Source organism: Marmota flaviventris, chromosome 6, assembly GCF_047511675.1.
Source record: "Marmota flaviventris isolate mMarFla1 chromosome 6, mMarFla1.hap1, whole genome shotgun sequence".
Lineage (NCBI taxonomy): Eukaryota > Metazoa > Chordata > Mammalia > Rodentia > Sciuridae > Marmota > Marmota flaviventris.
This window is the reverse complement of record NC_092503.1, coordinates 121,623,072-121,644,111: the sequence shown is the minus strand read 5'-3', so window position 1 is coordinate 121,644,111 and position 21,040 is coordinate 121,623,072. Positions and strand designations below refer to the sequence as shown.

At 53.2% G+C, this 21,040-nt stretch overlaps 2 protein-coding genes and 1 non-coding gene across 6 annotated transcripts; all 3 read right to left on the bottom strand.

The window, feature by feature from the left end:
• Positions 1 to 419: 419 nt before the first annotated feature.
• On the bottom strand, positions 420 to 15,694 carry Ehmt2 (euchromatic histone lysine methyltransferase 2). 4 transcript variants are annotated; one of them, XM_027921880.3, is made up of 28 exons: positions 15,617 to 15,694; positions 14,904 to 14,970; positions 14,603 to 14,809; positions 14,254 to 14,507; positions 12,188 to 12,272; positions 12,051 to 12,091; positions 11,639 to 11,794; positions 9,828 to 9,965; positions 9,623 to 9,737; positions 9,364 to 9,465; positions 9,004 to 9,152; positions 8,769 to 8,912; positions 8,449 to 8,684; positions 8,187 to 8,369; positions 7,993 to 8,075; positions 7,467 to 7,573; positions 7,247 to 7,369; positions 7,060 to 7,161; positions 5,976 to 6,080; positions 5,696 to 5,850; positions 5,438 to 5,605; positions 4,395 to 4,539; positions 4,028 to 4,105; positions 3,540 to 3,655; positions 3,338 to 3,424; positions 1,843 to 1,921; positions 1,506 to 1,681; positions 420 to 925 (listed from the first exon to the last, which is right to left on the bottom strand). In XM_027921880.3, exons 1-28 carry the CDS (start codon positions 15,656 to 15,658, stop codon positions 745 to 747), a joined length of 3,624 nt encoding a protein of 1,207 aa, XP_027777681.1. In that variant the 5' UTR covers positions 15,659 to 15,694; the 3' UTR covers positions 420 to 744. The 4 variants fall into 4 exon arrangements, with proteins under 4 accessions (XP_027777681.1, XP_027777682.1, XP_027777679.1 ...); XM_027921881.3 differs by lacking the exon at positions 9,364 to 9,465; XM_027921878.2 differs by lacking the exon at positions 15,617 to 15,694 and having other exon boundaries at positions 14,904 to 15,198.
• On the bottom strand, positions 11,873 to 11,944 carry Trnaa-agc (transfer RNA alanine (anticodon AGC)). The gene has a single exon. It is a non-coding gene; the product is annotated as a tRNA-Ala (tRNA).
• Positions 15,695 to 16,975: 1,281 nt separating the features above from the next.
• On the bottom strand, positions 16,976 to 19,769 carry Zbtb12 (zinc finger and BTB domain containing 12). Its single transcript, XM_027921867.2, has 2 exons — positions 19,687 to 19,769; positions 16,976 to 19,196 (listed from the first exon to the last, which is right to left on the bottom strand). Exon 2 carries the CDS (start codon positions 19,174 to 19,176, stop codon positions 17,797 to 17,799), a length of 1,380 nt encoding a protein of 459 aa, XP_027777668.1. The 5' UTR covers positions 19,177 to 19,196; positions 19,687 to 19,769; the 3' UTR covers positions 16,976 to 17,796.
• Between the last annotated feature and the right edge of the window lie 1,271 nt (positions 19,770 to 21,040).

Here is a 21,040-nt window from a genome sequence, read left to right as displayed (position 1 = left end):
TCTCACCTGCCACCAGCCCCGCCTTCCCACACGTCACAGCTCCACCCCCGGCTGTGGTCCCCGACACACTCTAGTTCCTCCTTCCGAATCCACAATTCTGTGACCAGTGGGGCCAGGACGCTTGAGCCTGGAACCAGAGGATCAGAGGCTGCTTGCTCAGTGTCAAAGACCAGGGTGGGAAGGAACTGGCACACACCAATAAGAAATTTTGCAGTACCATAACTGGGGTATACCTGGGCCGACACCCTCCTAAGGATTAAATGTTAAGAATTGTCTTTATTTAAGTCCTTGACTAGACCAGTTGTTCCTCCAGTCCCCCCCTCCCCTCCCGCTGCCTAGCTTGCTTCTCACCCTGCTCTGCCCCTTGAACCCACCATCCTTCTGGCTGAGTGCTTCAGATCCTTACAACAATCACCCAGTTTATTACCAAACCCAAAGTTTATTGAGAACAACAAAAAACCCAGTTGGCATAGAGGCCAGATTTCAATTCATCAAACTTCAGCTGAGGATGGGAGATGGGGGTGGCCAGCCCTGAAGTCATGCTCCCAGGGAGGAACCAGCTCTGGGAGAGGGGCCATCAGACCTCCAGGGCCTGGCTGGAGTCTCTGGTTGAGGAATGTGTGAAGGGTAGTGGGCAGGAAAGGTGGCAGTGCCCCAGGTTTGGGCTGTGAGCAGCAGGTGGCAGAAGCAGCTGCTGAGCTGATGGCCATTGGGGCAGGGGAGAGACAAGGGTGTGGTCCATTTTCAGGAGTTGACAGGGGGCAGGGAGCCAAGCTCGGGCAGCAGCTCAGGGTGGGGATCCAGGCGGGCCAGGCGGCTCTGCTCCAGGGCGATGGCCTCGGCTGAGTGCTTACACTTCTCAGAGCCACACTGGCAGGTGAAATATTTGCTTTTGATGTCCCAGAAGCGGTCACCGTAATCAAACCTGTCAGAGGAGCACAGATACTTGTATAATCTGGACTCAGGCACCCAGAGCCTTACTCTAAAGACTCTGAGGATGCCACTTCCCATGAAGGACTCAGGTCCCCAGCCCCATTTTGCCAGATACATTCTAAATCTTTTTAAGTTCTATGGACTTGCAGCTTCAGCACTGCCTTGGAACTGGTTAGAAATGTAGGCTCCTGGGGCCCCTCCCAAATCTAGTGAATCAGAATCTTGCTGATGCTCAGGACCGTTTTAACAAGCCCCCCCCAGTGCCAGGCACAGTGGAGCACACCTATAATCCCAGCAGCTCAGGAGACTGAAGCAGGAGGATTGAAAGTTCAAAGCAATTCAGCAAGGCCCTAAGCAACTTAGTGAGACCCCATCTCAAAAATAAAAAATAAAATAAGGGCTGGGGATGTGGCTCAGAGGTTAAGCTCAGGGTTCAATCCCTGGTACCAAACAAACAAATAAAAACCACAAGCAAGCTCTCTAGGGGACACTTTGTATGATAAAGTCTAAGAAGCTCCCTTCAATCCCTGCCTGATCCCCAACATTCCTGGCAGAGCCCAGAGATGCCTCACCCTAGCTCTTCCCCGGTCCGGATGTCTCGGGAACTGAAGAAGGCGATGCGTGGGAATCGCAGGTCTTGGTGCAGCATGAAGACCCGGACAGGGATGATGTTGGGGTCACATAGGTGGTTGATAAAGCGGCTGATGTTGCCATAGTAACGGGCATCAATGCAGTATACCTCTCCATCCTGAGGGGAAAGACATCACTCTTCATATCCATCCCCACCTTGCCTGCCTGGTCATCCCCTCTGCATTGACCATTCAGTCCTTCCTCCCCAGGTTTCCCTTTCCTAGGGGGTTCCAGAAACCTAGCCACTAGGAGCAGGGCTTTTAGAAGCTGCCTGCCTACCTTGTTGTCTAAATCGAAGAGGTAAGAATCATCCTCTCTCACATCAGCCTCAGCGTCAGAGATCAGTTCCCCAACATACCTGTTGCACAGGAAACAGTGGTTCTAAAGGTGAGCAGGGCGGTCTCTCCTTACAACCCCACAGAATCCTCTTCTTTCATTCCTCAGATGCCCCATTACTATCTTTGGACCTCACAGATCAACACCGCTGGGGCTGTGGTGGGTGACCCAAGGCACAGCGGGTACACAGAGGAGCACACATCGCCTGGGACGGGTAGTGGGCAGTCCCCGGCTCTGGGGTGGGTGTTAAGAAGAGGAAGGGGGATATAGATAGGCATGTGAGGGCACAACCCAAGATACAATTCTGCCAGTTGGGGTCCCCACTGGAGACCTGGAACAATAGGCAGGTAGGAGGGAAATCCCAGAAGCCTGTGGGCCCCAGAAGACCTGGAGAAACAGTGGTGGGAGGTGAGAGAAAAGGGCTAGAGCCTAGAGAGTGTGGAGACAGAGCTGGGCCTCTGTGGCTAAGGGCATTAGCACCCAGGGACAGCAGGCTCAGATGGGGAAGTTTGTCTGGGTTTAGACACTGGGAGGTTTGTGTCCTAGAACCACAGGGCAGGTGGTGGGCGATGCAGGGCTGTGTGACAGAAGAGGGACTGGGCTGCAGGAAGAGAAGAAGCAATGAGGAACTTTGGGAGTGGCTTGGGGGTGAGAATGCCCACATTTGGACAGCAGGAGGAACTGGTAGATAGCAATTTTGGATGGGCTGGGCAGAGGTGAGGGCAGCATCATGGGATCAGGTAGTCTAATAGGAATGGGCAAATGCCAGAACAAGGACTGGGACACATATTGGGGGTAGGAATGCAGCAGAATGACTGTGAGGCGGCTTCGGCTGCAGCAGAAGGTGAGGGCAAGAGCAGATTTTGGCAGGGACAGGCAGTGAGCAGACGGTGGGGGAGGATGGTCCAGGAGGAAGGGCTACTTGTTTGAGAATTTGAGAGAAGACATAATGGAGAGAAGCTCAATGGTCCCTTGAATAGGCAAACAAGGGTTCCCCCTACCAGGCCAAAGGAATAAGTTTGAGGGCCAGGGTATAGGGAGCCAGCCGGTAGAAGGCAGAGAAAGAAGTCATGGAGATAAACAGGCCCTTAAGTAGGTGGCAGGCTGCTGTTATCACTTCCATTTTACAGACAAGAAAATTAAAGCTCAGAGAGATTAAGCAACTTGCCCAAGGACATACAGAGGCAGGGCAGGGAGAAGATGTGTGAGGTCTGGAAATACACTGAGGTGGAGGGAAGGGAAAACAGGACAGTAGGGATGGATGGCCCTGCAGTGTGGGCAGAGTGGAGGTAGGCTCCCTTAGCTGTGGGGTGGAGGTCAAAGATGGCTGGCTGAAGTGGGCAGAAGAGATGTGATCCATCAGGGAGGAGGGCAGAGGGAGGCTTGGAGTCAGAAGTGACTGTGCCCACAGGTGCCAAGGTACCCCCAGCTGACTCACTCGCAGATAAAGGTCCCCTGGGGGATGGTCTGCAGGGCGCGAACACCCCAGCCCATCTTGGCTGTTCGGTAGAGCTGCAGTCGTACCCTAGGGGTGGGAGAGAGGGAGATACTAGGTGCAAGGACCTGGAAAAGCCCCAGGAGAGGAGATGGGGCAGTGAGTGGTAGGTGAGACCGGGTGATGGGGGCTGCAGGGGTATTACTTGATGCCGCTCTGCACCACTCGGTTCTTGCAGTTTCTCCAGCAGGAGCAGGCTTGGTTACACTCAAAGATCAGGGGGGGCTCGATCTTGTTAAATTCCTGGAGCAACCGCCCATCCTGGGGAGTAGACCCGAGGCGAGAACAGTGGTTTTTGTGTGGGACCCATCTTAGCTGCCCAAGACCCCCAACAAACACTACGTAGAAAAACCCACTGCTGATCTCAACCCAGAGGCAGGGAGGTGTCGAGGAGGCCGCAGCATTGCTGAGGTCAGAGACCAGGAAACACAGGCATCACCCTTGATTTGCATATACCTAGGCAGAGGCCCAGCTCTGCCCTGGAAGTGTCCCTGGAATCCTCAGCCTTGCCCTGCCCTCTCTGTCACTTCCCAGACAGGGTAGGTGAGGAACAAGATCCCAGGGAATTGGTGCTATCAGCCAGCTCCTCTGGAACAATGGCAGAGCGTCTGGGTCCAGGTGAGGGGTATGTACCTTGTCATACCAGCAGCGGATGCTGAGCTGGCCGCACAGGCAGTTAGAACTGGAGCAGTCATCCACACACGTGCAGTGCTGGGGTGGGAGGCAGAGGGTCAACTTAACCCCGGATCGGCAATGGCCCAGCTCCCAGTGCTGTCTGCACCCCAGCACTGTTCTTTCTCTGGGACCCCATGTTTTAGGACAATGGTTGGTGATGGTCTCAGGTTGAGAGGAAATTAAGATATTACTGATAGGGGTGTCCCCAAGGCCACCATGAACTCCTATTTATGATACCTTCATGTAACCTAGAAAAGCACCCTACTTGCTCAACTGTACTCGGTGGCTCTGGTGGCTCTGTGGCGGACCCAGGGCTCTCACTTACCTGTAGATGGGTTATGTTGCGGTCAATGTTCATCGTGGATGTCTCACAGTTCTCTGAGATGTACTTATAATCCTCGGGGCAGGGCTCCCCATCCACACCATTGACACAGGGAATGGGCACATTCTCGTAGCCCCGTGCTACATCCCTGCAGAAGTGGGAGAGACAGGATAAGGACCAAGGGTGAAGAGCTCCCATAGATGCAAGACGGGTAGAGAGGTTCCTTATGCATGGGGAAGGGGAGGTTCTGGGAGTAAGGATGCCAGATACAATCCAAGATACTCAGTTAAACTAGAATTTCAGATTAACAGGAATAACACTTTAGTATAATTTAGTCCCAAATATTTCATGGCACATTCTTTTTTTTTGTATCAGGGATTGAACCCAGGGGCATGTAACCACTGAACCATATCCCCAGACCCTTTTAATATTTTATTTAGAGACAGGGTCTTACTGAGATGCTTAGGGCCTTGCTAAACTGCTGAGCTGAGGCTACTTTAGAACTTGTGATCCTCTTGCCTCAGCCTCCTGAGCCACTGAGATTACAAGTGTGCGCCACCATGCCCAGCTGCATGGGACATTCTTTTTTTTTTTTTTTTTTTTTTTTTAAGAGAGAGTGAGAGAGGAGAGAGAGAGAGAGAGAGAGAATTTTTAACATTTATTTTTTTTAGTTTTTGGCGGACACAACATCTTTGTTTGTATGTGGTGCTGAGGATCAAACCCGGGCCGCACGCATGCCAGGCGAGCGTGCTACCGCTTGAGCCACATCCCCAGCCCCATGGGACATTCTTATGCTAAAAAAAAAAAAAAAAAAAAAGGTATGCTACCTGGATTATAGGAGCTGCCCAGCTCCCATCTGAAATTCTAATCCAACCAGGTGTTTTCTCTTTCTATTTGCTGTATTTGTCAACCCTAACGGGAGACCAACTAGAGTGAATATAAGGCTCGATGGGGGATGGGGAAGATTTGGGGGATGTTATAAGGGTGTAATGGGGCCTGGAAGAGGGCACACTGGTTGTTCAGGGTGCAGAGGGACTTAAGCTCACCGACAGATGATCTTCTCAGTGCGAATAGCCCGGTTTCCCACTCCAAGTCGGAGCTTGCGGTTGAGCTGGAGTGCAAACCACACATCAGAGCGCTCAGGGGTCAGGTCCCATGCTGTGTCCCCCTCCTTGTTCCTCAGCTCAGGGTTGGCTCCACGTGACAGAAACAACCTAGGGAGGGAAAGGGAGCCTGTGCATGGCATCCCAAGCTGTTGGAGGAGGGGCAGGAGTGTCAGGGGCCTGGGGTGGGCAGGTTCTCACAGCACGCAGTCGTGATAGCTCTCCCGAGCTGCAATGTGCAGGGGTGTATCCCCATGGTAGTTGACAGCATGGAGGTCACAACGGGCATTCAGGAGAACCTCAGCGATGGCAGCACTACCAGTGAAGGAAGCCCAGTGCAGGCAGATGTTTTCCTCCTATGGGTGAAAGAAAAGATGTGGTATGGGCGGCTGAATCCCTGAATGCAGCTTCCAATTTGCTCAGGGGCCTGAGGCTGTACCTGCTCTCGCCTTCTCCCAACCCTGACCAAATCCTTACTCACATTGTCAGTGAGAGTGACATCAGCTCCTCGTGTCAGCAGCATTCGGATCACATCAATATGCTTGTGTTCTGCGGCCCAGATGATAGGCGTCCACCCGCCACTATCCTGTGGGTGAGACGGGGTAAGAAGCGGGCCATTGGCCCTGCTCACCAGAGTACATATGGTCAAGAACACAAACTAAGAGGCCAGTCTGTGAATCCCAGCTGTACCCACAAGCTTGGAGAACATGGACAAGTCTCTTATCATGTGTGGGCCTCGTCTATAAAATGGAATTAACAGTGCCTGTTGCCTAAGGCTGCAGAGAATTAAGTGATTTTTCTTCCTCTAAAACACACTATTAGCTGGGTGTGGTGGTGCATGCCTATAATCCCAGCAGCTCAGGCGCTGAGGCAGGATTTAGAGTTCAAAGCCAGCCTTAGCAATGGCGAAGTGCTAAGCAACTCAGGCCTTGTCTCTAAATAAAATACAAAATAGTGCTGGGTATGTGGCTCCATGGTTGAGAACCCTTGAGTTCAATCCCCAGTACCCCTCGAAAACAAACAAAAACACGTAATTTCAAGCTGGCCATGGAGGTGCATGCCTGTAATCCCCAGTGGTTTGGGAGGCTGAGGCAGGAAGACTGTGAATTCAAAGCAAGCTTCCTCAATTTAGCCTCTAAGCAACTCAGTGAGACCCTATTCCTAAATAAAATACAAAAAGGGAAGGGGATGTGGCCTGGTGGTTAAGTGTGTCCTGGATTCAATCCATGATACAGCCCCCCCCTCAAAAAAAACCCCATCCACACTATTTCCTAGATCTGCCCATTCCAAAGTCTTAGAAGTTGTGACAATTCAGCAGCAATAAACACCCCTAAGAACACAGATTGTAATTACTACAAATTATTTCCCACGTAAAAAACAAAAGAGTTTTTAGAGAAATTGAGTCTGGGCAGGAAATGTGCTGAGAGGCCAAAGAGCTCTCAAAGGCTATGGGCCACATCAGAGAACGTAGGAGCCTACTTCAAAGGGCTTTTCCTGGACAAAGCTTGAACATTTAGAGATGAACCCAGAGGGGCTGGGCAGGGTGTGCAGCCCAGGCTGCTGACCTGGGCGTTGACGTCCACCTGTCCTGTGCTGAGCAGCAGGCTGACCATCTCCAAGTTCCCAATTTTGGCGGCATGGTGGAGGCAGGTGGAACCATCCTCCTCCTGAGGGAGACATGGGCAGATAAGTCCTCTGGCTGGCACTCTGAGCCCAACCCTGGCTCCTAGAGGCCACTCCCTGCTGCTGCACCTTGCTGTAGACACAGCCACCACGCTGCACCATGTAGCGTGCCACCTCCAGGTGGTTGTTCACCACGGCCTCCATCAGCGGTGTCCGCTGCTGCTTGTCCACTGCATTAATGTTAGCTCCAGCCTGCGAGGAGGGGCAGGAGGGCTGGCACCAGGCAAGGCTGGGCAGGGGAAAGGGTCCAAGACCTGGTCAATGAGGCAGAGGGCTGGGCTCTGCTGACCTGCAGCAGCACATGGCAGATCTCCACGGAGCCCTTCTGGGCGGCTGCGTGCAAGGGCGTGCGCTTGCTCTGCTGGTCACTCTGGAAGTTGGGGTCCAGGTTGTCCACTGCATGGAGAGCCCGCCATACCAGAAGAGGGAGGGACAAGTGGTAAGCAAGCTAGGGGGCGATGGTACCTCCTGTAGGAAGGCTCCTTAAGGCCCCCTGCTGGGCATCCTGTGTTTGCCTCTATCAGGGCACTCAGCAGAGAGCCAGAGTTCCCTCAGGCTGGCCCTGCCCCTTGGTACTGCTGCACAATGGGTAAGGTACTTTGCTTCTGTGCCTTGATACTGGGAAGGTTTGAGTTAACACGTATAAACATGCAAAAGAGAACTTAGCACCCATGTCCCCACTTTCCTGGGTTATGGTCCTTCCCCAACCATGCTAAGTCCTTCAGGGTAAGGACTGAGCTTTGTGGCTGTCCTCCTGGCCCTGAGCCCAGGGCCTGATATAAAGGCAGTGTTCAGTGAGTAAGTGGCACACTCACATAGCATCAGGATCACCTTCTGCAACTCCCCCTGCTTCACTGACAGGTACAATTGCCGGGGGTGGAATCGGAGCTTCTTCCGCCTGCCGGAAGGAGGAGGGGGACAAGGTGGGTTGCTTAGAATTCAACATCAGCTGCAGTACCTGCTCCTCTGGTCCCAGCCCTGGCTGTCCTCAGAGTTAACACCCACTCACCTCTCTGATTCCTGGATGACCAGAGCCTTCTCCAGGGCCTCACGACCTGGCCCTGGTGGCAGTCCCACTGCCGAGAGACACCCCCCATTGGGCAGGGTCAGGGAAGGCCCTGAGCTGTCGATGGTGTCAGCCAGGGGATCACAGGGTGGGCGTCGGGGCTCCCCATGCCCTCGCATCCGGGCACTGTGAGAGGAGGTTTTAATGTCTAAGGGGCAGGAGGGATGGGGTAGGGAACAGGCAGAGGGAAGAGGGAGGCCAGTACCTGGGCTGGGAAGTATCAGCTCTTCCTGGGGCATCTTGGGCCAGGGGTGGGGGTGCAGGGGCTGCAGTACCAGCTGGTGGGGTTCCCCCATCACCCCGGGGGATAGTCACCTCCTGGGCCTCAGAAGCGTCTTCCCCACAGTGGGGACAGAAGACCATCCCATTGAGCTGGGACACACAGGCCTTGTGGAAGCGGTGGGCCACACGGAAATCTGGGTGGCATTCTAGGAAGGTACCCTGGGGGCAGGCAGAGGACACAGTCAGGCTCCGAGAGCCCTCTCCCATGGGGCAGGCTGCCTGTCTGCACCACCGGTCACTCACCGCCGTACAGAAGTAGCCGCAGCCTGGGCAGCAGTGGTGTTTGACCATGCGGGCACGGTGGGTCTCACAGAGCACCATTAGTGCCACACGACTAGATGGCCTCATGGTCTCCCGCTTGAGGATGGCAGCATTGCAGCCAGACAACTGGGGTAGTGAAGATGGGTGAGAACAAAAGGTGAGTCTGGGGTTTGTTGCTGGCTCTCCAAGGACCTCTCCCACCAGCCCATGGGCCCACCTCTCCATCTACACTTTCGGTGGCCATGCACTTGTGCCCTGCTCGCTCACTGATTCGGTCAATCTTAGGTGCCTCCATGCGACAGCTGCAGAGGGGCAGCTCCTCAAAGCCTCGCTCAGTCTCCAGTGAAGATGTGTCATTAGACACCCCTTGGACAGAGGAAAAAGGAAGCTGAGGGAGGCCCTGTCCCTCACCCACTTTGAGGGTTCTCTCTTACCCACCCTACCTCTCCCTCCTTGCTCCAGAACCCCAAAGTCTGCCATGGATACCCCAGCGCTGGCAGGGGACCCCCCTCCTCCCCGTCCCTCCAGCCCTGTGGGCGCCCCCTAGTGGCTCCTTGTCCGGGCAATTGGCAATTACCAGCGTGGTTGGGGGACAGAGTCCCCTCGCTGGGCAGCTCCAGGGACCCCAGAGGAACCTCCATGTACTCACTGGGGCCTGAGGAGCCCACACCATTCACTCCTGACACAGAGACAGAGAGAGTGAGAGTGCGAGCTCACAGTGCCTGGACGTGTGGGTACATGCACGTATACATGCGTGAGCGTGTGTGTACGTGCGTGCTCTCTGGGGACGGGAGGGGGGCTGGAGGAGGGGATCCAAAGCAGAGGAGCCCCCTCACCTCGTGGCTCCTTGGCCCGTGCTGGCTCCCGTTTCCGCCGTTTCCGAGATGGCTTCACCCACGGGCTGTCCTTCCGCCATTTCTTTTTGGCCTTGCGCCGGCCACTGGAGCCACTCTGTGAAGGAGGAAGGGTTAGGGGCTCTGGCCCCAACCTCACACCCTGCTCCTCTGGCCCCACAGGCCTCCATTCCACATCTACTCTTACCCTGTCTGACTGATTGCCTGATTCCTCATCTTCCTCTTCTTCCTCCTCTTCTTCCTCCTCCTCCTCCTCTTCTTCCTCTTCTTCCTCCTCTTCCTCCTCCTCTTCACTCAGTTGTTCAGCCAGAGCTTCAACTTCAGACTGAGAGAGAAAAGTGGGGCTGGGGAAACATTGACCTCCAGGTCCTAGCCCTCCCCTGGGGAGAACTGGGCAGAGGTAGAACCCCAGGACTAAAGATGATAAGGTAGGGTAAAGAAAAACACCACTATCACTGCCATTACTCAAGATGGCTCCTTGGAAAAGGCAAATGTAGGCAGAAGAGAAGGGAAAGGGCTGGATAAAGATGGGAACATGGAATACTATACAGAAGGGAAAAGGGTGCCATAGTTGCAAGTAAAAATGTAGTGTGAATTCTGGCAACATAATAGGAAATACAAAAAGGGAATTTCAGGAAACAAATACCATGTGATACTGCTTTTATGAAATTGGTAAATTGGTACAACTGTTAATGGTTACTGAAAATTGGTACAATTGCTAATGGCTGCTGAAAACACTAGATGAAAAGTTAATCAATGTATAACTAATTAAAACAAATAAAAAAATTTAAAAAGTTAATGAGGTGCTCTATAATGAAGGAGTCAGGTTGACATCACCTGAACCCGCCACTGGTCAATGATAACGTCACTAATGTGAGGAAACAGGAAGAACTTGGGTGCACTATCAAAAGTCTTCTTACCAAAAAAAAAAAAAGTACAATCATGCTTCTAGAACTATCAGCTTAATCTGTTAACACAAAATAATAGGCCACTCCAAGTGTGAGGAATTCTGCTGGACAACTGATCTGGTTTCAACAAATAAATGGTAAAAAAATGAGGAACACAGCCAGATGTGGTGGAACATGTCTATAATCCTAGCTACTCAGGAGGCTGAGGCAGGAGGATTCCAAGATTGAGGCCAGCCTCAGCAACTTAGTGAGGCCCTGTCTCAAAATGAAAAAAAAAAATAAAAAGGGCTGGGGATATAGCTGAATGGTAAAGGGCCCCTGGGTTCAATCCCCAGTACCAACATAAATAATAGTAAATAAATAACAGATGAGGAAATCTGTATCAAAAGAAACCTAAGACAAATGTCAATCAAATCAACATGTGGTCTACATTTGGATCTTGCCAAAAGCCCACTTTGAAACAACCAAATAAATGCAAACACTGACAGGATGTCTAATGGTGTTAAGATATTACTGCTAAGTTTTTTGGGGTGTGAAAATAGTAATTTTGTAATGTTAAAAAAATAAAAAGAGACTCTATACTTAGAGATACATGTGGAAACATTTCTACATGAAACAATATGATGCCTGAGACTTACTTTGAAACAATCCAGCCAGTGTGTGTATTGGGAGAGGTATAGATGAGCAGCTGTGTGTTGATAGCCACTGGAGCTGATGATGGGGGTTCCCTATTCTCCACTTTGTATATACTTGAAAGTTTCCATGATAAAATGTTAAATAAAAAGCAAAACCACACATAAACATGTGAGATAAAACTGAATAAAGAGCAAGAGAATAAGTAAACCACCAACAAACCACAAAATGGGATGTTAAAGCTGAAGTACAGGATGGGGGGGCATCTTGGTGGAGAGAGCAAGGGATAAAATGGGTTGGAGGAACACACTGGAAACAGAGGGAGATAGCATGGGATCATGGATTAGCAGGTGTTGAGAAGATAAAAAGAAAGAAAAGGGGGAACAGGAAAAGACTGGAGAGCGAGCCCCGGACCAGGGGACTCCCTGGCTGCAGAGGGCAGGCTGCTCTGGCTCACCTTGCTGTCAGAGTCTACGCGCTCATCCACAGAGTAGGAGTCATAGTAGAGACTGAAGTCGTCGCCTACCACTGTCTCCCACTCCTCCAGGGACCTGGGGTTCCCCTTCTCCAGGGTCACTTCTCCTGAACCCCGGGCAGAACCCAATTCCTCTGACTAGAAAAAGATCAAAAAACTTGAGGCTACAGGCATCTTCCATCAATCCCCCACTTCTCTTTTCCCTCCTTTTTTTCTTTGCAGTGCTGGGGATTGAACCCAGGGCCTTGTGCATGCTAGGCAAGTGCTCTACCACTGAGCTACATTCCAACCCTCCACCCCTATTTCTCTTGAGGACAGGCTATAGCCCCAATTTCTAGGATCCTTTGGAACAGCCCCCCAGATGGAGAGACCCTGCTCCCTCCTTCTAGCTCACCAGGCCATTTCCAGAGTTCAGCTTCCTTCTTTTGGCCACATCTGTAATGAGAAAAAGAGTAAAACCTGTACTGTACACCCCAGGGATGGGCCACATCAAATCACGGAGGTGGGGGGGGTGTCAGGAAGGGCACTAACCTGAAGTCACCTTCCCCAGAGAGTGCACGTCATCACTCATACGAAAATGTTGTACTTCAGGAGGCCGTTTCTCGGGGACTGGGGGCTGGGGCAAGAGGAAACAGGCTTAGGATTGGAGTGAACCTGCAGTTTTGCCTGAGTTAGCTTGGAGCTCAAGTTCAGTGGGGCATGGTGAACCACTCCTCCAAAATTAAGCTCCAGAAACCAGTAAGTGGCAAAAACAAGAACTGCTGTTTTCCAAGAGGAGGTGTGTGAAAACACAAACTCAGGAGGTTAAAAGGTCTCTGCCCACCTACAGTCACAGCAGCAGTATCCATAACAACTAAGATGTGAAAGCAACACAGGTGTCCATTTTTTTTTGGGGGGGGGGGTGCCAGGGATTAAACTCAAGGGCACTCAAACACTTAGCTACATCCCCAGACCTTTTTTTGTATTTTTTATTTAGAAACAGGGTCTCACTGTGTTGCTTAGCGCCTCGCTTTTGCTGAAGCTGGCTTTGAACTTGCACTCCTCCTGCCTCAGCCTCCTAAGCCAATGGGATTATAGGCATGCACCATCAGGCCTGGCCTCAGGTGTCCACCGAGTGATAAATGGACAAAGTAAAATGTGGTTCACCAAGTCAGCCTTCTGTATCTACAAGTTCCACAAACTGAAGCCAAAAGATATTTGAAAAAAATTTTGCCTATACCGAACATGCAGTTTTTTTTGTCATTACATTATAATGTAATAACTATGAAGCACTTAAGTTGTACTAAAAATAACCCAGAGCTGACTTAAAGGATTATATGTGTACCTTAGAAGCAAATACTAAATTGTTTCATGTAAAGGACCTAAGCATTCAGGGACTTTCGCATCAATAAGGGGGCTTGGAATAAATCCCCCTTGGGATATCAAGGGATAATATGTATGAACAATGGAATATTATTCAGTCTTAAAAAGGAAGGAAATTCTGACACATATGACAACATGGAGGAATCTTGAAAACATTATGCTAAATGAAATGAGCCAGTCACAAAAAGAATAAGTGCCCGGGTATAAGGTAATTAAGAGTAATGACACTCTTAGAATGGTGGTTGCCAAGGGCTGGGGAGGAGGGAATGGGGAGTTATTGTTTAATGGACATGTAGTTTTAAGTTTTACAGGGTAAAAAGGGTTGTGAAGATTGATGGTTACACATTATGAATATTAACACCATTAAACTGTCCACTTAAAAATGGATTATAAGGCAATTTTTATGTTATTTTTGGAATTCCAGGAGTCCTTAACCTTGTCATAGCCAGGCATGGGGCACACACCTATAATCACAACTACTCAAGAGGCGGAAGCAGGAGGATCACAAGTTTGAGACCAGCCTGGGCAATTTAGCAAGCCTCTGTCTCAAAATTTAAAAAATGGATAGGCATATAACTCAGAGCTAGAATGTCACTGGGTTTAATCCTGAGTAACACAAAAACAAACAAGACCACCCCCCCAAAAAAAATAATACCCCCAATCCAAAAAGCCCACCTTGTTGTAAACCTTCTAGGATTTGGGGACCCTTTTCACTTTCCTCTTCTGACATTTCTGTGGCCCTCATCTCCTTCTCAGGATAGATTCCCAGTACAGACTTTATAAATAAACAGAGCATGTGTATGTATGTATGTATGTATGTATGTGTATGTGTTTGTGTGTGGGAGGATATAGAACAGGCAGTTCCAAGAAGGGATGAAAAATCTCCTTCAGGACTTGCTTTCAAGTAGAAAAATAGAGAGGTTGGAAGTTCCTTTACATAGTCATTATCATAAAAAGTAATTAGGATATAAACTATAAGTAAACCTTCAACATGCCTCTTTTCTATTCTTACCACCCTTCCCCCAAGAATACAAACTCCAGGAAGAGAGAATCAGTCAGACTAAGCCCAGCCCAGCCTAATATTTAACACATAGCAGCCCTTTGGTAAATCTGTGAAAACCTGAAGGGGCCTGAAGCTAAACTACATTAACAACAACAACAACAAAAACCAAAACACACCTTTACCATGGATAACCTCATTTCCTCCCACTTCCACTCCATCCCCTCATCCTTACCTGTCCATTTCCTGGTTTGGACATGGTTTTCCTGGCTCGGTGTACCTTGGGCTGTCCCTCTGGGCTGGTGGTGGCTGGAGGGGGTTCAGGCCCTGCTGCTGCAGTTCCCTGGGCCCCTGGCATACTCAGTAGCCTCATAGCCAAGCTCTGGACTGATGGGGGCGATTTCCCTGCCCCTGTCATTGACATTTTGGCACGACTGGGACAAGCACCTCCCTTGCTGGGGGATGAGGGGAATGACTTTGTGGCATGGCCTAGAAAAAGAGACAGGGAGATAGGCAGAGGCAAGATAAGAAGGCAGCAGAGTCATAGAACCCCACCCTCACTCCCTGACTCTCCTTCTTCTCACCCAGCAGAATTCGGCCCCCATCTCCCTCCAGGTTCTCGGGTTCATCCCCAATGAGTGGTGTAGCTCCTACAGGGGTGTCAGCCCCCTCATCACCAACAGTAACAGTGACAGAGGCCGGAGATGAGGGGCCAGCAGGTTCCAGGGAGTCGGTGTTGGCCTTGGGCAGGGTGTCCTCACTATGAGAGGTGTCCCCCAAAGAGCCATGAACTGTAGGGAAGAGAAAAAGTTCAGGGCTGAGGACTCTGGGGATCCTCTGTCAGTAAAGTGAAGGTCTAACTGGGCCCTTTTCCACCCCACTCACCTCTTTCGGTGGCTCCTCTGGGCTCCTTCTCCAGCAGCAGTGCCCCCATCTCAGCGGGGGCCTCCCCCTGGGAGGGGAGACAAGGGACGGGGGGGCTGGTCAGCCCGGCAGGGATTTGGGGGGCCCAGGACGCCTGGGCCCTGGGAAGAGAGAGTAGGCTCCGGGGCCTACCTCTTCCTCTATGGGGGCCCCCTCTTCCTCGGCCTCGGCTGCCCGGAGGGGCCGCACGACCCCTCCCCCGGGCCCGCATCAGCCCCCGCCCTCTCGGTAGACCCCGCATCTCTGGGGCCGAGAGGAGAGGAGGGGGAGGGGGCGGGGCCTCAGCGCCCCGGCCCCGCCCCCTCCTCCCGGCTGCACGCGCCGCTCCCCCTTTGTCCCCCAGGCCGCGGGGACCCCGGGCACCAACCCCTCCAGCGCCCGCTGCCCCCCAGCCTGGTGGACGGCCCCTCGTGCCCCTCGCGCGTGCTCCCGGAGCCCCGGCGCCCGCCGCCCACTCAGGGGCAGCCGGCGGCTGCACGCGCGCCTCCGTGCCCACTCCCCCCACCTCCCACCCCCTGGTCCCCTCATCCGCCCCCGGTGTTGGCCCCCTGGATTGCTGCAAGTCCGGCCCGGGCCCCCCGGCCCCGTTGCACCCCCGGAGCATTGCACGGGCGCGCGCTTCCCCCGGGCGCGCGCGCGGGCATGCACCCGCCTCTCCCCCTCCCCTTCCGCACCTCGGCGGCCGCCGCCGCTGCAGCTCCCGCCGCCGCCGCCATCGCCGCTTGCGCGGGGGGCCGAGCCGGCGCGCGGCCGCCCCGGGTCACGTGGGCGAGGGAGGGGGGGCGAGGAGGAGGCTTAAAGGAGCCGCTACGAGCATTCTAGCCATTTTCCCCTGAGAGCGGCCTCGGAGATGGCAGTGGCTGTCCTAAACTGGGGACTGCGGGTCTGAATTCCTGTCTTTCCCAGCCTCAGCTCTGCAGAGAACTAAGGGTGAGGCAAGTCTGGATCCAGGTGTGGCTTCTCTATCCTCACTTGGTTTTAAAAGCAGAGTGTCTGTCCCTCCTGGCTTTCGGAAGCTGGCTTTCTGATTCTCTTGTGCTTCTCCTGACTCTGATTGCTTTTCTGTATTTTCTAGTTTCTGGGCGACCAGATAGAAGGCTCGGCCTCATTTGGTCCTCGCCTGTCTATCGAGCAAGAAGGGAGCGTTAGGGACATGCGGAGGACACCTATACTATTGGCTGGCTCTAGCAGGCTGCTTCATGCCCCTTGGAGCGGCGTTCCCTTTTGAAAACCTGGGGCTAAATGTCTCTTCTGCTTATGCCAGGAGTGTTCCGCCACCATATGCGCTAGAGATCCAGGTAAACCCGGCGGCCTGAGTGAGTGACTACTGTAAGTAATCATTTTTCCTAAAGAATAGAGGCACTCCGTGGGTCATAGCTTAACTGACAGTTTATGTATGAATGGCACACACCAAGATACACAACTCTGATTTAGAGTGCCATCCCGGAAGGTATTACATCTTAGTCAAAGTTTGGAAATAAATGTATGGTTTCAAACAGTATTTGACACAGGCAGGTTGTTAAGGTATGGGGTATCTGAGGCCAATTCCAGGCCTTCTGGGAACTGTAGTTCTCTGGTTAAGAACTTTCCAGAGCTTTCTGGGAAATGTAGTTTCCCCCACACCCTATGCAAGTTTAGTGGGTTTTTAGTTTTCCCCAAGACATGAACCATTTCCCCCAGACAAAAATGCCAAAACACAGATGTGTATTTGCAATTTCAGTGGGTATAGCCACCTGCAGCCCATTCTTGGTACTGATACCAAATCCAGCAGGTTGGGGAACAACTTGTGTATCACTACAGATGACAGTCACTTGTGCTATGAGGTATCTGGCCATAAGTTGAGGTTGCAGAACTGGAGGAGTGTATCTTTCTGGCCAGAGGTGCTCATTTGTCACATTCTATGTCCTGTGTAAAACTGGGGTCCTTTGGGCATGGGACCTGTGTGAATTTGTGACTTTTGGTTACTGAGCACACAACATTAAAGAGAGAGGCTGTCTAGGGTGGACAGTTATATACACGCAGTTGCCAGAGTATAAAGAAAAAAAAATTTATTTCGTGGAAAACAAAGCAGAAAAACTAAAACCCCAAACTTCAGAAAAAATCCTAAAAAATACGTTTTTTCTTAAAAAATACTGTATAAGTCTCTACTCCTCTCCCTCCCCGCTAACAGCCCTCCTTGTGTCCTTTTCCTATGTGCCCTGCCCCCCACCCCCTCCACTATTCATTGTTCTTGCTATTGTACCCCCACTTCCCAATATCTACCCAGGATGCTCACCTTAGTTTTTTACCTGGCACCTTACTTTGTTCTTCAATTTTGGTGAGCCTTGTACCCACAGTCCCATTTCCCCAGCATGCAAGAACTGATTCCCCTGTTCCTTTTCTGGATTCAGTAACCGTTTCCCCTTACCACTCCCTCTCCCAAGATCTATTCTAAACAGGAGCAAGTAAATTGCCTCCTGCCAAATACCCTCCCAATTCCCACCCACCCACCCCTACCTCAACAAATGTTGGAACCTTCTCCTGGGCAGCCTTAGCCAGGAAAAAACATTTTCCAGTCTTTGCTTTTCCTTATTGTATAAGACCCTTCCCCTCCCTCCACATATCCATGCACCTCTACAAGAAGAAATCTTTCTTTGGGACCCTATAGTCCCTTGGTCTTGTCAAAGAACCCTGTCCCCAGCTCCATCCTTTTCTTCTGACAGGCAGGGTCTTCTTTCCAAGGAATCTCCTCCCTCCCTCCCTAGGGATGTGTCTGCCCCAGATTCCCCACCCCCCAATTCTCCTGGGCGTAAAACCCCTCTTCCCACCCAGCCCAGGGACCCCAGCCTCCTGGCCTCCACGCTGGCTCCACTAGTTAGCGGATGAGGACGTTGATCTCAGCCACGCTGGCCTCCAGCACGTTCTCCGCAGTGGTCTTGCCGTGCTGTTCCTTGAGGTGCCGCCTAATGGCAGGCTTGTGGGCAAAGCGCACATCGCAGTAGGAGCAGCGATAGGGCCGCGCTCCCGAGTGCAGATTGAGGTGGTCGTGCAGTGTAGACTTCTGTGTGAAGCACTTGCCGCAGATGCCGCATGAGTGCGACTTGACGCCACGGTGCACGTTCATGTGGCGGTTGAGGTTGCTGCTGTGGTTGAACTGCTTGCCGCAGCGCGGGCACATGAAGATGAAGTGCTGCGCACGCATGTGGAAGACCAGCTTCTCCACGCCCTGGAACACTTCTGGGCACTTGGTGCACTTGATGTTCTTCAAGGGGTTTCCACCTGAGAAACCCCCTGGCAAGGGACCCCGGCTGCCCCCTGCCCCAAGGCTGCCCCCCGCCCCCCGGGCAGCCATGGCCACCGCTGCCGCTTCCACTAGGCCCGAGGTGGCCCCCACACTGGCCCGGCCTCCTGGGATCAACAGCAGGCCCTCCCCTTCTGCGTCCTCCGACAGGCTGTAGCAGGCCTTCACCACACCTTGTGGTGGGGCTACAGTGCTGGGGGCCACGCTACTCTGGGCCAACTCCCCAAGGTGGCCGCTTACAGAGCTCCCAATACCCAGACCCCCTCCCAGGCCTCCAGGGGGTTTGAGCCGGTGCGCCACCTCGAGGGCAGACTCCACCTTGACGATGCAGATGTCTGACACGTCCTCATCTTCGTCCTCATCCTCCTCTTCGGCCTTCAGCTCCAGGTCTTCATCAAGAGGGAACTCCAGCTTCACTGGCCGCAGGAGCGGAGGGGGTAGAGGAGGTGGGGGCGGGGGCTTAGGGGCTGGCTTTGGGGTCCTGGCTGGAGGGAGGAGGGACTTGGTGGCACTGACACTGCTCACGAGGCTAGCCTCACTGACCCCATCCTCTTTAAGGCCTATTTTGGGCTCAATAAACTGGCTGAGGGCGTTCCGGCATTTCTCCACCACGTGCTCCATTTGTAGGTAGGAGGCAGCGGTTAGGTAGTTGACGATGTCCCTGACTGCGAACTCGAGGGCACCAGTGTAGCAGGAAAGGAGCAGATCGGCTACGATGCGTGCACTGTGCATCAACGAGACCTGCAGCTCAGAGCTGGGATTCAGTAAGAACTGGTCTCGTAGGAATGGCGAGCAGGCAGCCAGGATGACCTTGTGGCCACGGAACTTGAGGCTGTCGGCCACAATGGTCACGTCGCAGAACCGCTCCTCTGCGCGGAGCTGGTTCATATTCCGTAGCGTAGCAGCCTCGTGGCCCGGCAGCTGGAAGCGCAGGACTTCCACACCAGAGGCCATTGTGGCGGGAGTGGGCAACCCTGGTTGGGAAGGAAACCGGTCAGAGACAAAGGTCTCTGGCTCTCCGAAGCCAGGGGTCCAGGCCTCTCGCTCCCATTCTTGCTTGGCACCCCCAGCATCCAATCTCCCAGTCTTCAAGCCTTTTCCTCAGTTTCCCCGAACCCCCGGGAGGCGCTGGCCCTGGGAGAGGAGGGAGGCGTGGTTCCTGGGGGCGGGGCAGCGGTCCACACCCCCCAGACCGGCGGCCCGCGACCCAGGGGCTAGCCCACGCGCCCACAGGGGAAGGACGAAGAAAGGGGGACAGAATCCTGGGGCTCTGGACTCTAGGGTGACCAGGGTTGCACGCTCTTCTCACCCCGCCCCCTTTATCCGTTGCCTCCTTCCCTTGATCCCCCTTTACACGTCCTTCCCAGCCGCCTGCACGCATCGTGCACGCCCCCCTCCCACGCTCAGAGCTCCGTGGCACGCCCCCCCCACCAGCCCACGACCCTGAGTGCACGCGTCTCTCACCTGGCCGAGTTCCGCGCGCTGTTTTTTTTCCCCCCTATTTCCCCCACCCCCCCGGGGCCGGCAGCGCCCCCCACACACACGGGCAGGGCCTGGGCAGCGCGCAGGCGCGGGGGGTGAACGGGGCGCGCGCGCGGGGCCGGCTCCGCGTGGGCGTAAGGGGGGAGGGGCGGGGGCAGCTCGTGCCGTGTGTTCCAGGCCCCGCGCTCGGCGGCGTCGGCGAGGACTCGGGGAGGAGGAAGAGGGGAGGGAATTAAAGGAGCAGGATCCCCCCCCCTTCCCGACCCCCCTTTCTCCACTGGCACCCCCACGCGGTTAAAGGGCTGGACAGCCGTGCCTCCCCTTTGGCCAGGATTATTTGTCCGCCAGAGCGGAAATACGTTCCACACCCCCCTCTTTTCTTGCTCCCCCTCCTCTCTGCCTCTGGGGCCCGCGGCCCATCTGCGCGTGCGTGCCAAGTGCCGCGCAGAGGCCCGCTTGTTCGGGCCCGCCCCCCGCTCCCGGCGGCCCGCGCTCGCTCCGCGCCCCCGCGCGCCCCTCCTGCTCCGCGCCCCCCCAGAGCGCGCGCTTGTGTCCCGGCTCTTCCTGGGCGGCTCTGCCACCTGCTCCCTAGGGGTGGTACGCTCCGGTCCAGCTGTGTGGAGTGAGGCCCCTGGTACAGCGGCAACTCCTCCCAGAGGTTCAGGCCAGCCCACGGCTATCAGTGCTTTGGGGTCGCTGTTGCCCGCCTGTGCATCATGAGTATGTGCATAGTTCTCCCAATCACACTTCCAGACTTTTCCAAGTCTTCTAAGCTAGTAATCATCTCAGCCTTCCTGGCCTAAAAGATGATTTCATTTCCCACAAAGCCAGATAATCCAGTACTCTTAGCTTTTCCCCATTTCAGGTCACAGATCACACCCGTCCTCCCTTCCATTTCCATAACTGAAATTATCTCCGTGCTATCGACGACCTTGCCCAGTTCACCTCTACTATATAGGCAACCACAGAGGACTAATTCTTCTAATTATGCTATTATTTATATTAGTATGAGTCTACTATCTTTCCTCTGCACGAGTTCCTCCGATCCTTAGCCTCTCCTCCAGATGCTCCACTGCCCTAAACAAAACCTCCCCTCAGTTCTGCAGCTGGCCTTCTCTTTCTTTGGCACAGCTTCACCATCAGCACTTTTTTGTTCCTTTATTTAGTTGTAGATGGACACAATATCTTTATTTTTATATTTATTTTTATGTGGTGCTGAGGACTGAGCCCAGGACCTCACGCGTTCGAGGCAAACGCTCTACCACTAAGCTACAACCCCGGACCTGTTTTTGTTTAAATATTTTTTAGTTGTCAATGGACCTTTATTTTATTTATA

What these genes read in the sequence shown, in the direction of transcription:
- Ehmt2 (XM_027921878.2), bottom strand. Translation starts at nt 15,183, where the DNA reads ATGCGGGGTCTACCGAGAGGGCGGGGGCTGATGCGGGCCCGGGGGAGG. An exon ending in GTGGCTGTGTCTACAGCAAG is followed by an intron (nt 7,162 to 7,246) that starts GTGCAGCAGCAG and finishes TGTCTCCCTCAG; the next exon opens with GAGGAGGATGGTTCCACCTG. An exon ending in ATGTCACTCTCACTGACAAT is followed by an intron (nt 5,851 to 5,975) that starts GTGAGTAAGGAT and finishes TTTCACCCATAG; the next exon opens with GAGGAAAACATCTGCCTGCA.
- Zbtb12 (XM_027921867.2), bottom strand. Translation starts at nt 19,176, where the DNA reads ATGGCCTCTGGTGTGGAAGTCCTGCGCTTCCAGCTGCCGGGCCACGAG.